General features: G+C 37.5%; 1 protein-coding gene across 1 annotated transcript in view; it reads left to right on the top strand.

Annotated features, from left to right (window-relative positions):
* The window catches only part of MORN1 (MORN repeat containing 1), a 287,891-nt gene that overhangs the window by 107,591 nt on the left and 164,346 nt on the right, over positions 1 to 15,954 (top strand). Inside the window, exons 9-10 of the mRNA XM_063436724.1 lie at positions 10,243 to 10,366; positions 11,025 to 11,203. Coding sequence (XP_063292794.1) covers positions 10,243 to 10,366; positions 11,025 to 11,203 — 303 coding nt within the window. The remainder of the gene's footprint in view (positions 1 to 10,242; positions 10,367 to 11,024; positions 11,204 to 15,954) is intronic.

The following is a 15,954-nucleotide window of genomic DNA, read 5'->3' as shown; positions in this document are numbered from 1 at the left end:
ACCTTAGCCTGGTGGTATAAAAGAACAATGTTCATGTCTACTAATGGATGTGCTGGCAATAACAGAATGGATATCCAGTAGTGAATAAGTTAATGTCACATTTGGAAAACAGGCATTTTCTCTACACAGCAAGAATTTTAACCTAACATCCTTAAAAGCATTTTTATTCAGTCAAGGCTTCTTTTGAGAAAGATTTAAAACGAAGGCTGCCAGAAGAAAAAACACGCAAAACAAAAAAATTCTCTTCTTTGACTATCGCAAGGTTTTTTATAAACAGAGATTAAATGCTAAGGTAAGAATGCATTTATATTATGCAGTCAGTGAAAATGTTTATTACCTTCTTTGTGTGCAGTTTTGCATTTCCATACGCTTCAAGAGGGCTACAAATATTTGCCACATTAGAGATCTTTACTTGGATGCTTCAATTTCTTGGTTCTGTGCGTCAAGAGCATGGTCTAACTGCTCAGAATCCAGAATGAGACATCCGATGACAGATAAAAGGAATTGTGCTATCTGAGCAGGCTTGGGTAGGAGAAATGTGATAGAGTGTAGTGATGGAAATGGTGTAAACATGTCTTGTAGAAGACTCAGGGTTTTATGGCATTGCAGGGCAACCTACCTGCCATCCCCTGGTGTGCTCTCTGTTATAGTCGCCATTTCCAGATTGACGTGCGTCCATGAGCTGTGTGTTGGTCATGTTGATGCCCCATGCTTGGGAGGTGCAAAAAACTTCGTGAGCTGATTGTGGTGTGGTATTGTGTAATAAGGTCACTTTTAGTCATGTTGTGTTTGTTGCGTAATGTAATGCATGTGTGGCTAGGGGCTGCAGAGTGTATGGGGATGCAGTATGTGTGTGAGAGGCGCAGTGTTTGTGTGAGGGTTGCTGTAGTGTGTGTGTGTGTATATATATATATATATATATATGTTTGGGAATAGTGTGTGTGTGTGTGTTGGGGTATTCTGTGTGTATGTGTGAGGGGTGTAGTATGTATGTGAGGGGTGCAGTGTGTGTGTGTGAGGGGTGCAGTATGTGTGAGTGTGAGTGTGTGTGTGAGAGGGAGTTGTGTGTGTGCGTGAGGGTGCTGTGTGTGTGAGGGTGCTGTGTGTGTGATCGTGCCGTGTGTGTGAGGGTGATGTGTGTGTGTGTGAGGCATTGTATCCCCCCTCCCTTCTTGCCTTTAGCCTGGGAGGGGGGACCGTGCTGCTGCGATCCTTGGTGATCCTTGTGGTGAGTTAACTCTAGCCTGTGGGGCTAGAGTTCACTCTTGCAAGATCAGGAGCGTTGCCATGGCAATGATACAGATCTCGCAAGACGAACCCAGCGGAGCTGCAAGATAGAGCTCCATTGAGTCCTCTTTCCCTCCCCAGCCGCATGTCTGGGCAAGTGGGCCGGTGAGGGAGATCTTTGATCTCCCCACCGGCCCGTCATGGACTACTGCAGGGCTGGCGCTCGCATAGAACGGGCACTGCATGGACCGGCCGGTGAGATCCTGTGATCTCCCCTGCCGGCCTCGGCATATGGCTATTGCAGCCCACTGGGCATTTGCCCAGTGTGCCCGATGGCCAGTCTGGGTCTGTTGACAGTGCATATATATTCTTCCAGAAGATAATCAGAATATTGTTGCATTCTTTTTTCGCATCCTGCTCATGTGCCTTTTTTTTATAGATAGATAGATATAAATACAGATATATTTATAATTTATTTGTAATTCTCCATACTTCCCTTACAGGTTTATCGTTAATTGTCATTACTTTTTTGTGAGTCCCTATAATTTGAGCTCACACAGACTTCAAGTAAGTGTCTTTTTACATCCTTGTTGTCTGTTTAATAAATTTACAACTGACCTGTTACTTCCTGATTTGGTTAGCTCAGTGGAGCTAAACTCAACAGACAGCAATTGACCAGAGCTCCTGCCTTGAAAAGAAAACACAGAAAGTCTGAGCTGGTGTAGAGGAGGACCAGAGATCTCCTGTTTTTTGAGATATACCCCCAATGAAAAAAATGCAAACTTAACTACTTGCATGTTTTTATTGTGGGTATATTTACTAAACAGAGATTCTTTTTGAGAGACTATTTACAATTTGGGGATTTTTACCTCAAATTTCCTTTTTCGTGAATATCCCAACTAAAAAAACCAACCACTTTCTTATAACTGGTGTATGAAAACATGTCCACGTGACATGACTTTTATCTTTTAAACTATCCACTTATATTAATTAATCATTTGTTCTAGGCTCATACTGTTTTTAAATAGAGAAATGCAAAGCCAAGCTAATATATGTTTTAAAGTCATATGATATTGGCTCATGCAATATGCGCACCTGTTTATACCCTAGCAACTGGTGTAAATATTACACTAGGACTTCTGAGCAGTTCTAAGACTAGATAAACAACATTTTACTACTGTTTCTTCTGATTGACGGGAAGCCATCTATAAATAGGATCACAGTGTTTGAAATATACATATCTGATGTAGTGCTAAAATTTGTGTTCCCGTGCTATTTTTGTGTAAATGTTAAATCGCGCTTGGTGTTTGGAGATAAGAGCAAGCTAAGCTATTCCCAGCGGAATTTTTTACATTTGTGAGAAAATAGGATCCTTCCAGATTCCTCTAGCAGAGCTCAAATTGTCAAAAGGTTTTGGATAAACTGTGCCTCTTTCGGAGACTAAAATTATTCACATTTATCAGTACATGCGTCTAGCTGTAACAGGAAATGCCAAATAGTTTCATTTTTTTTTTTAAACGCTTGCATTCATGTCCTTTTTGCTTTTTATATAATTTTCCCATCATAAAAAAAAAAGAAAAAAGTCCCCAAACCCCATTTAAAAGCTATCTGCCTAGATTGAAGATTTGCTAACCACTTAGGCAGTTAATTCAAGAAAGAGTCACAAATTATTACAAAATAACCATCAATTTCCGTGGACACAGCCTGCTTTAAGGCTCCAGGCTGCAGGGTGCCGGTTTAGTACGCTCAGAAGGACAGAACAATTTTTAGCATTTTGGTATTTTAGCCATTTAGCATTTTGTTATATTGATATTTACATCAAATTCCTATACTGTAAATACTTTGTCTTATGTAAAGGAACACTCATGTTTTAGGAATACAAACATGTACTCTTAGTGTTAGTTCTATACTAACAATGTAGGTAACTGACCCCTCTTAATTAGGTTTAATAAAGAGTTACATTTGCCTTGTATACTGGTCTTGCTACACGTCCGCTGGGTGAGATCATTAGTACTGCAGATCTCCGGTATCAATTCCATGCTTTCGCATAGAGAAGCATAGTGCACAAGAGCGGCAATTATTACACCAATTGAGATGCAATGATGCATGGAGATGCTGAACGTTGGTCCTGCAACAGGACCACAAGCAGGAAGTTCCACGAGTGGTTGTCCAAGTGACAGCCACTAGAAGTGACTTTAGGCAGCAATGTAAGCACCACCTTTAGAAAAGGCAGCGTTTACACTGATCAGCCTGCAGGGACAATCTCTTTGCCCCAGAAACACTACATAAAGCTTTAGTGGGTCTAGTGCCTAGAGGGTCCCTTTAAAACAAGTTAGGACTTTGTACTTTTCCAAAAATCCAAATTCTATGATAATATGCAATGTAATAAATGAATAAGTAATAATAACTTTGCACGAATGCCGACTTGGGGATGGCTTCGGGCTCGAGGGGGATTTGCCAATAACTTTTGCTCAGGTCTATGGTAGTCAGATAATTCCCTCCAGCCGTTCAGTCTAATAATTTGTCTACCCTGGGCATGGGGTAGGCGTAGGTTACCGTTTGGTTGTTGAATTTGCGGCAGTCAATACAGAAGTGAGTTGTATCATCATGTTTCAATACCAGAACTATTGGCGAAGCCCAGGGACTCTGGGAGAGTTCTATTACTCCTAGCTCTAACATATCCTGAATTTATTTTAACATACTTTCTTGGACTGCGTCGGGGATCCGATATTGCGGAGGGGTGCATGTGCTTGGGTCTCAACCCGATGGACCACCAAGGTAGTGTACCCAGCACAGGTGAGAACATATCTCGGTATCTCCTCAGCAGTCAGAAGCTTTCTCTATCTCGGTGGGGCTAAGTTCGCCTCCTAGGTTGACTTGTTCTATGCTCCCTGGGGATTCAGTTAGTAAGTCGGAAAGTTGGGGTGCATACAGCTGCCACTTCTTCTGGCTATTCTAGATAGGATTTTAACATGTTAACATGAAAAGAATTTTGTATCCAAGTATTTTGGCCCAATATTTGCAATCCAATTATCAATTCTGTACTATTCTCCATTTAGTCAAAAATCCGCCCAAATTACTCCCAAACTGGAGAAATTACAGTGCGTATATGGAAGTCACGTATTTTTACTTTATTTATTTTCACCATATTTGATTTGAATACAGTGTTTTCTCTGATATTCCTTGAGATGAACACTTCACTTCAAGTGAACGTGCTACTTAGACACAACTTTTCATTAATTATGAACTAAAACTCTTTAGATTAAAGTGTTTTGGAATGGTTTAATAATATTTAGCATAATGTTACTCTGGCAAAGCATACAATACTTTAGGAATTCCAGGGTTATCCAAATTCTATACATACTATATACTTCCCCATCCAAGCCCCACACCCATGGATGATGGTTATGGGCTCTAACTAATTAAACAATGCCATTGTCCCATCTCTGAGTGGCTTGGGTTCCCCAATCCACTGGCCATCCCTCCTTAAGTTAGTTGAACCCTACTTACCTACCTCCCATCAACTTATTAATAGTGAGGGGGGGACATTTACAGTAATAGCTGTCAAAAAAATAAATTATACAAATGATTACCATCTTAAATTATACTTTCCATGTCAAATACTACAAACAATGTATGGATTTTGCAGTCAGACTCTAGTCAGTAACCCTGTTAGTGAACTTTTGCATTATTTGTAGTACCTGGAAACATTTATGGAGAGCATCTGTGGTTTTTGTGAGCAATCCACATCATTTACACAAGAAATTGCGGTCCCACCTTTTGGAAATATTGCGTAAAGGAAAATCTAAACTGGGCCTTTTTAGCAGACTCTGCTCTTTCATCATATAAAGTTATGTTTGTGGCTAACACATTTGGTATACAAATATATTCAGAATGCCTTAAAAATTATGGATATTTATATAACATGTACAACAAAGTACTTTATACAATACTAAATCCAATAAAGAAAAGTTTTATGCATTTACGATTAGGATCAAATCACATTTGTAAAACATTATAAAAGAGAATTGAACTTTTTCCTGTAGTTATAAATATTTGAAAAAAGGGAAGAAGAGTCTTTTTTTTCCACTTTGAATCGTCCTGATAAAACGAAAAAGTACAAAATCTTGTAGAATTTTAAAGACTCCCTGCTTCCCATCTTATTAGCAGCGAAAATTAAAGTGCCTTACTCTGACTTACAAACCTCTCTATAAATCATCTTCTTCATATATCTCTGACCTCTTTCACAGGCATGATTAAGTGCTCCCAAGAGTGATTTTATTGTCACATTCTGTAGGGTCACTGCTGTGTATTGTAATGTGTGTACAAACTTTTCAGACAGAATAGAATTTTTGTGGATTCTCATGTACCAGTTTGGTCTTGTTGGTCCAGCCCTTCTAAAAAGTATTTTTTTTTTTTTTTTAAATAATCTTATTATTCTTTATTTGTCTGTTAAATACCCTGACAAATAATGTATTGAAACAGGGATACAAGATAGAGGCAAGATTCACATATTATTTTGTTTTCCGAACTCCTGTATATTCCTGGGTCACATCATCATCAATGTTCTCCCTTCCTTACCATATTCTAAAATGTACTCAAAACTCAAAACATCCAACCCAACTCCATGATTACTACCTCGAGCCATATTATCATATTTTGATCTAGAGGATTTGTCTATTGCATAACCATATCTGTGCCTTGTTCTTTGCATTTCCCAATTATTGTTGCTAGTTATATGGATTATTTCTGTAGGTCCAAGTAAGATTTGTTGTATTCTTGACTCCGCACATGGAATTATGGAATTTGTTTGTTTGCTGCCTAACTTAATGACAATAATTAAAGGGTTATTTCAAGCATCATAACCACTACAGTGGCCCAGTTCCTTGGTATTGGGTCAAACCGTTTAGCAATAGTTGCCTTGTTACCTCGTTCCCCACCGGGCTCTGATGCACCCTAGTTTTCCACTAACACACTTCTTGCTTTTGCAGAGTTGCAGAAGCTAGAAGCCACGACATTCAACATTCATTGGCTGAGAGCTTTAGCTCACAATTCTCAGCCAATGACTGACATTCTGGGCCACGAAAGTCGCACAGAATTTACAATACTGTAGTTCTGGGCTGGTTGATGACACTTCTATGATACTGGTTACACATCCAGCAGCTAAGGAGGTAACCTCTGTATTTGCAGTTTTTCAAAGTGAAATGCTGCCTATACAGACTAAAGATACCATGACCACTTCAATTCTCTGAAGTGGTCATGGTTCTTGGAGTAACATTGTACATAAATCATAGTATGATTGTAGCAACAAATCACAAGAGAACTCTGAGAATGTGCAAAATCTTTGAGAAACTCAGTCGCTCTCCCTTTGGTTAGTCCCCTCTCAGGTGTCACTTGAACCATTACAAAGAGAACCTATACATTTGCATTTTAGACCAATCCCACCCATAAGTACTACCAGGAACCATAATGCAGGGGAGGTCCTTCTGCAGGAGAGATACAGCAGCCCTGGAGGATAATTTCTGCCTCTTTGGGTCTCGTCAGCGAGGTGTAGCTGATACCCCTTTAGGCACAGTAAGCACAGGGTCCAGTCTAGATTACTGTTTAACTTAGCAAGAGCCTAAGTAATTGCATTCAACAAAAACAGAGAATATGAGAAGTCGGAGAACTAGTAAAAGCTTAGAGAAAGTCAGTAGCTTGCATTGGTAAGTTCCTGGTCAGGTCTCAAAAATGTTTTGCTCACTTTTGCCATTACAAAGAGAACCTACACCATTTGCATATCCGACTGATCCGACCCTTGTATGATTGTTGTAGGACAATGCACGGTTGTTCCTTGTGTGACACCTTAATATAGAGCAGCATGCTTAGTACAGGGACAGATAACAGTACATGAGAAGATGAGTGACAGTAGGAGAAACCTTTTTATCTTATTCTTTTAACTTTTGCTATTTTAGTGGCATGCAAAGAAATCTGGATAACTCTATTTACTCCTACCCATCTTCATATTGTGTTCTTGTAAATAAATGCATTTGTTGAAAACAAAATCTAAGCATTATTGATGCCATCCTTGCAGTCTTTATATGCTGCTTCATAGACCGGAATTTGTATTGTAGAACACAAATGTAACATCTTCTGTATTTCCTTGGGATTTGATTCATTCCGTCTGTCCAGACTCCCTTTCCGTCTGTTGTGCCACATTTTGCTGGAGCTGATTACATTCTAGCAGCTATATTTCAGAACAACAGCAGGCACATAAAAAACTTTTTAATTAAGTGTTCATACAATTTGGAAGATTTGAAAAAAAATGAAGGAGACATTACTTCTTTCCTTTACCATGTTACCTCTAAGAAATGAGTCTTATGGAAGGTAGAGCACTCTTAATGCATGATAAATGGCTTCTTATTGGTGAGTGTGTGGTCAGGTTGGCTTCCTAATTCAGACTCATGGGAATGCATTCTAGTAGAGTTAAAATTGGCTTCCATCATTATGCATAAAGCAATTTCATGGGCCACTTAATTAGTACTCTTGGGCTTTCCACTTGAGAACCTGACTACATCTGCAGACAGGCTTTTATGTCACTTCTGTTTGTGTGTAAGCAGTATGTGATCATAGACATCTAGAGGATATCCATTCTCATGATTGGATAAAAGGTAGCATAAGCTGTAATATGGCGTTTTCCTAGAGTACACTTCAGGAATCTCGCTCAAAATAATAGCTTTTATATGTATGTATGGACATTTTACAGACGGACACTCGGGTCTGGCTATAATGTTGCATTTTTAAATCTGCTGATCTGTTCCAACATTGTGATATATTATGTGAACTAGTATTACGTTTGCTGTGTTATATGTAGGTCTGGCACACTATGTTACGATATTGCTTTTCTAGATACCGGAACATAAAGGTGTAATATTGAAAGAAGTTAGTCTGTGGTGTGAGGGGTCCTGGTTATTATAATATTGGTTCCAGAGTGTAAGATTTATGATGGAAATTCTGTCTGGATTATCATATTAAAACGTATCTTGTTGCATTTTGCTAAATTGTTCAGTTTAAATGGTTTAAGTAAGCTTTTTTCAGATACCCATTACTTGCTAGTGGGTTTGTGAATGAGTGAAGGTTCCTAGTTATCTATGTGGGCTTTAGCTGGATAATTTGTATTTCTGACCAAAGTGGCTTTAAAGATGGCTGCCCCCATGGTGCAAAGATAATCCAAACACTGAAATAAGGTATTTAAATATGGGCATGCATTATAAAATAATAAGGAGGTGATAATATGAAATATTTTATTTTATGAGTTTGCTTTTAAAATGTCAGTTTGTTGAATGTTTTATAGTAAAAATAAATTAAGGAATTAATGTAGTGGTGTGCTTATCTTGGTAACAAAGAGGGAAAAAAACCAAAACAGGTTAATTAGTTTATTATAGATATTACCTAATGGGCTTGGAAACCATCGGAGTGAATGATTCACTCAGATGGCAATGATCTTTTTCAGTGTATATATTAATTTCATGTGCATGTATATCATGAAAAAAGTCTCACAGTAGGAAGATTAAGATTACACCAATGTATTGTGCATGCTATTTACCCAGCAAATGTATAGAGTAGATGAAATGTTACTTTTATCTGCATTCTCAAGCTTACTTATGTATGCCTAAAGCACACAGATATAAAATATGATTACATTGGTGAGTGGGAAACATGCCTTAGCTTTAACCAGTTACTGGGACTGAAGGTTTGAACAGCGTTTCAAGAGCAATCACTTACAGATTGAGAAATTGTTTGATTTTCAAGTAGCAGACTTACTATTTCTTGATTATATTATAATAATATTAATTAATCTGCAATATTAAGCTAAACTGACTTATATGAAGTACGTATTATTGATGGTGCCACTGTATGCAATATTGCAGTTTTTTTTTCATTAGTAGAAGGTTATGGACAGTGGCATACACACAATCCATGGGGCCCTGGTGCAAAACTGATCCAGCCAGGCCCCCTGGAGTGACGGGCCTGGTCGCAGCTGTGACCCCTGCGACCGCGGTATGTACGCCACTGGTTATGGATAGTCACATATAATTGTCTAAATCTTGGGAAGTACAAATACTTGTAAATCAGTGGTTCTCAACCCAGTCCTCAAGTACCCTCCAGGATTTAGGGATTACCCAGTTGTGTCTAAGGTGTTTTTAGAAAAGAAACAAAAAAAACACGTTAGCCACTACAGGGTAATCCCTAAATCCTGGACTGGTGGGGGTTGCTCGAGGTCTGGTTTTGGGAACCCCTGCTGTAAATCAATGAATATATATGTTTAAAGTAGAGAGAGAACATAATTGCCAATTTTTTAAAGTAGCATTTCAGAGAAATCCTTATATATATTATGTACAGTTTACAAAACGTGTTATTCTTTTAATTTCATTCATTTAGTTATTGCAATTTTGTTACAGGTACAACAAAGGCATGAATAGTCCTAAAATAGCCCTTTTTAACATTTTAAACAATTTACATAAAGAAATATGACAGAGAGGCACCAGATTCATCTGTCAGGAGCCTGCTTCACTGGTATATACTAGTATATGTGCAAAAGTACAAAATGGAGGTCTATGGAGGAAACTGCGAATGCCCTAGATTAGGGATAGGCAACCTTTGACACTCCAGATGTTGTGGACTACATCCCCCATAATGCTCTTACACCCATAATGCTGGCAAAGCATCATGGAAGGTGTAGTGCAAAACATCTGCAGTGTCGAAGTGTCAAACTTTTTTGTAGTGTGGTAAATTCAGAAATGGCTGCAACAGCCTTGGGCTCCACAAAGAGTCATGGCTACTAGATTGTATTATATCACGGTATGCACAGAACATTTTTTGTGGGGTGGGAGTAGCCATACTGCAGATGCCAATTGACATATTTGTTATAAAAGTGTTCTTCAGCTCTTATCATATTAAGATATATATCCGTCTCTAATCATTGTATTTTTTTGTGAATTCTATTCTTTTTTTCTTTTGTTGTTTTATTTACAGATGAAAATGGACGGGTCTTAAAGATCAGTGCTGGAATAAAATACGTTCAGCCCACAAAAAAACAGACCACGAGCTCTTCAGACGTAATAGAAGAATTTGAAGGAAAAACATTCCAAACCCCATTGTAAGTTTTATATCATGAACTGAGTCAAGGCTGAAAATGTGTGACATTAGTAAAATAATGAAAAACCCTCAACGTTGCGTAAAGGATTGAAATTGCATGTTTGCTGTTTATTTAAAAATTTCAATTCATCAAACAGAAAGTTACATTAAGACCTCAGCTGTATGATGTAGTTGTATAAAATCAGCTTGCATTCTTATCAATTGTGAGCTCAAGGTTTTAGGTCATTACAAGAAAAAAAAAATCAATGATCTATTCTTCATTTTTGTTTGTCTCCTTGTATGTATTGTGGAGTTTGCATGTCCTTCATTTGTACTTAGTTTATTTAGTGTGATGAAAAAAGTATTTTAGAACCATGTGCAGTGAATCCCTAAACAAACAAAGAATCAAACAAACAAACAAACAAACAAACAAAAAACACTATGTCCTTTGTGAGTACTATACTAGCAACCTACTTTTCTACCCAACCCTTACCTTTTGGGTCACTATTCCCAACTCCCTCTAGCATGTAAGCTCAGTGAGCAGGGCCATCAACCCCTCTGTCCCTGTGCGTCCAACTCATCAGGTTACAAATTTTGTTTGCTAGTCTCGAATTTGTTTGTTTATAAATAATAATAAAAAATAGTAATAATGATACCAACCCTATTTTTCTTATTTACAGTGGATATGAGTGCATTAACTATCCTTTATCGAGTAGCACATCAGTGAATAAAGAACAGAAAGACAACCCTTCCTTTAAAATCATTTCTGCAAGTGAAGCCTCCAGCATGTTGCTCCAGTCAGTTAACAGTGACCAAGGGACTGATGGCCTACATGGGCCAGATGATCATCATTACGAAGGTGAGTAATGGTTTAGTTAACTGGTCTGCACTTTCTTTCAACACAAAATATGCAAAATGTATCAACATATTGAAAGTGGCTACACGTTCTTGGAGAGTATCAGGATAGACGGATGAGTAAATACATCACATTTTAAAGGGACACTATAGTCACCAGAACAACTACAGCTTATTGTATTTTTCTGGTTAATAGAATCATTGTCTTTAGGCTTTTTGCTGTAAACTCTCTTTTTTTTCAGAGAAAATGCAGTGTTTACATTACAGCCTAGTGATAACTCCACTGGCCACTCTTTAGATGACTGCTAGAGGAGATTCCTTGGGCAGTGCCGCTGCCATTCAGTGTCTCCACCGTCTGCATGCAGACACTGAATGTTCCTCATAGAGATGCATTGATTCAATTAAACTCTATGAGGAGATGCTAATTGGCCAGGGCTGTGTTTGAATCATGCTGGCTCTGCCCCATATCTGCCTCCTTGACAGTCTCAGACAATCCTATGGGGAAGCACTGTGATTGGCTCAGACCACCACTTCTGATGATGTCAGCAGACAGCAGGCAGGTCAGAGGTAGACAGGCGCAGAACCAGCAGCTGCAGACTTGAATACAAGTATGACTATACTATATTTAGTAGGCAAATGGGGACCAGAGGGGGGGCTAGATGGTGGTTTTAGTCAGGAGTACATGTTTGGGTTCCTGACTCTATAGTGCTCCTTTAAAATACATGCATAAAACAAGCTAAAAAAGCAATCAGCATATTCAAATTACCTTGATATCTATTTAAAAAAGAAGAATATTAAAAAATAAATAAATATATATATATATATATATATATATGTATGTATATATGTATGTATGTATATATATATATATATATCCTGATGAAAGCTCCACGAGGAGCTGAAACGTTGATGTCCTGTATTGAATAAAGAAAACTATAAAGATTGAAAAAGTCCTGGAGTGCCAGTATTTTTTGGATATATGACTATTGCTGCCAGAGCACCAGGTACCAACAAGATTTTTTGGATTGGAGTGCAAGAATCTTTTCACATATATATATATGAGAGAGAGAGAGAGAGATTCATTTACAAAACCAGCCTCTTCCAAATAATCCCATGCAACATGTATGTGTTATGCACAAAAACTGGAAAATTGAAAAGGGCTAATAACGGTAAGGCCAAAATGGTAAAAATGTATCAAAACCTTACTTGGAGAATGTTTACAGTTCTGCTGGTGTGGCCTACAACTTGCTGATCTATGGTCAATTCCACGCATCTCCCAGTTTAATGAATATACATGAATATATTTTCAAATATTTGACTCTGTACAGTCTCTGAACTCATTATGTAGCCTCACATTCAAATGATTCACTCTGTATTAATTTGCTCACTCTCCAAAAAGTCCCTTACTATTTCATCTATTCTGCACTGGAGACATCAGTAATCCAAATGGGCTAACATTATTATTAGCTGTGATGCTGCCTTGGGATTTTCGTTCCTGCATTTCTTATTAAACAGGCCATGTTTAGTGCATGGCTGTGTCATGTATTCCTGCTTTAGGTCGAAAGCACAATAATCTTGAATACATTTCTCAAAAATCTTTTTTGTACTTGACAATAAAATAAAACCCTGGTGCTGTTTTCAAAACAGATTTCAGAGAATTTCTATTGCATTTTATTTATTTACTATCTCAATGTTATGATACCTAAATCATCTCCCCTTAGGTATATCATTTCTTGAACTTCTAGAAGAATGAATAATAGTCTATGTCTCGTGGGCGTTCTTCTGGTAACAAAGTATAGATGTGTATTATGAATAAAATATTATTAGAAGAAATTGAAAGCAATCATATTTGTATTTGTGATGTAGAAATTTTAATCGCACCGTCCAATTATATTGAAAATGTATATATATTTTTCACTAACACCTTCGGTGCGAGCATGCAATGACCATATGTTAATATTGATTCTTAGAGTCACATTTTTGAACCACTATCAGAATCTGCTATAGAGAATCACAAGAGATACAACTACAGAAGGTTAATTAACCTCTTCACGGCTAAAATCATTTGTACACAATTTTGAAAGTATCTTACTATACTGCATAGAAAAGTAGGTACAAAGCATGGGTGTCCAACCTTTTGGCTTCCCCAGGCCACATTGAGGAATAGTCTTGGGCTGCACATAAAATATATATTATAATTAATTTATATAATAAAACTTCAAAAGCCCTTTTTAAAATGTTTATATTTCATTTGTTTAGTAGATAACTCCTTTAATTTTTATCCTTATGTGGGATTGCCATATTTAAGGATACCAAATTAGGGAGCTATCTACTAAACACATAAACATGTATATACATATACACATAATCACAGATACACATACACACACACACACGTTATCACAGACCTATACACATATAATCACAGACCTATACACACATACAATCACAGACCTATACACACACACAATCAGTCATAAACACACACACAGAAATATACAACATACACATAAACACAGACATACAAAATCACAACCACTGAACCACACATAATCACATACAATCACAGACACATACACACAATCACATATATACACATATTTACATACATACACACACACACACACACACTCACAGACACACACACACACACATACAATCACAGACCCATACACACAATCACAGATATACACACACAGACATACACATAATCACAGACACTCACAGACACACACACATACAATCACAGAGATACACACACACACAAATAATCACAGACATACACAATCACAGACCCACACACATGCAATCAAAGACACATATAATTACTGTCACACACACATTTAGTAAGTAAGAGGTCTACCCAGCCTCCCTTGCTCTGTGGGGACTGGAGTGGAGCCTCTCCCTGGTGGCCAGTGGTTACTGCTGTGATGGGATCACTGTGCTCTTTTTGCACAGGTCCCTCGCACGCCTAGAAATGATGCCGACATGACATCCTATCCCAGCTGCCGTCTTCTTGCCTCCCTTGCCACCCGACAGCCCAGATGGCAACTGGTTGGAAACACCTGGTATAATGAATTGATTTTCTTTCCTTTCTTTTATAATGATGTATTTTTTATGTTGAATAGGTTTGTGAGTAGCACCATTTAGGAAGCTGTAGCATAAGAAAATGTGAATAAGAGTCTTTATTTACGTATATTTAGGTTATATCATATTTTTTTTAATAGCAATTCCCCAAAGTTTAAGATATCTTTGTATTTGTAGATTTTCTTTTATTGAAGCACTTTTCCTAAAACAAAATATGTCCCTTTATTGGACCCATTTTATTTTTATAAAAGTTGCTAAATCTTTTCTTTACATTGTGACTGCGTATCTAAATGTATGAGCAGGGTAGAGGAACTTACTGATGATCTCTCTCTCTCCTATAAATCTGCCAGCCTGTCTGGGATAATAGGTGGTTGACTGGCAGTATTTTGCATTTTCTGCAGAGTTTTAATATGCTTTAAACTGCTGGTTACATGATATCGTAGGATGAAGAATAGACTCAAGCCCTTCCAGTTCAAACGTTCAGTGCTCAAACGCTACTCTTTAACCCTTACAATGCTGGGCCATCACAAGCCCCCTGTGGAATTCTATGAGCCCAAAAAAAATTCTCATCAGCCATTGTCACTGTATATAAATAAATATACACACAAGTAATCTGTTGTAAGAGCATTGTAAATATCTGATGCAAACTTTATGTGATGAAAAAAAAAAAACAACACAAGCAAATGCAGTATCAAAACTAAACAATTAAAGTGATAGTGCTCTGATATATATACTCACAATGCATATCATATGTTTGCTATATACCAAATAAAACTTATAATTAAAGTGACATTACTATCCAAACCCCCTTAAATATATACCTTCATGTGGTCACCTTCAAAGGGGCATCTGAAGCTGGGGGGCTGGGCATGGTGCTCAACCCAAAAGGAAACTGGTTTGGACTCCAAACTTACATAGTAAAGAAAAAAAGGGAACTAGGGGCACACCGGGAACATGCATTTATCATATTACATCTTACATATACACTCTCACCTGTGGTGGTATTTTTTTATATTCCTCATTCTCAGGTCCTCTACCAGAAGCCTAGTCTGAGGGCTAAATTTTTTTACAAAATGTCATTGAAAAATGAAAACCCGGTTTCAAACGTTTACTGTAAAGACTCCAGCAGTTGAATATTGGATATTCTTATAATGAAGATTTATTGTATTATGGAAAATATAGCTGTTATTGTCATTGACACAGGGGAAACATAAAAAGAGAACAAGAATTTGCTATTGCACCATAACCTTTAAGAAAATCCCCTAAAAAAAAAACTCCCTGGTTTTGGAAATCATGTCACGTAACTGATTAACTGCTTTCTATACAACAGTCTACCAGTGTCTCACCTCATACAACTTGTCCACCCACCACCTGCAGTAACCTTCTTACACCATATAACTCTACAGATACTATATATATCACATAAATGATATAATTGATATGGATTGTACACCTGGCAATCTGTCATGTTAGGGCATGGCCGTGTCAACTACTGTTCTCACATTCCTTAATTTGTCATAAATTACTTGAATGCTTTTTTTTATTAAATGTGTGGCACTGCCGAAATATACTCTTATACAAAACAAAATTATAATGATAATACCAAATATGTAACCATATTTGCAGACAATCTTTTGAAACAAACTCTCAATATCTTAGTAAAATCAA

The sequence above is a fragment of the Pelobates fuscus genome, chromosome 11 (assembly GCF_036172605.1).
Source record: "Pelobates fuscus isolate aPelFus1 chromosome 11, aPelFus1.pri, whole genome shotgun sequence".
Taxonomy (NCBI): Eukaryota; Metazoa; Chordata; class Amphibia; order Anura; family Pelobatidae; genus Pelobates; species Pelobates fuscus.
This window is presented reverse-complemented; position numbering and strand designations above follow the sequence as displayed.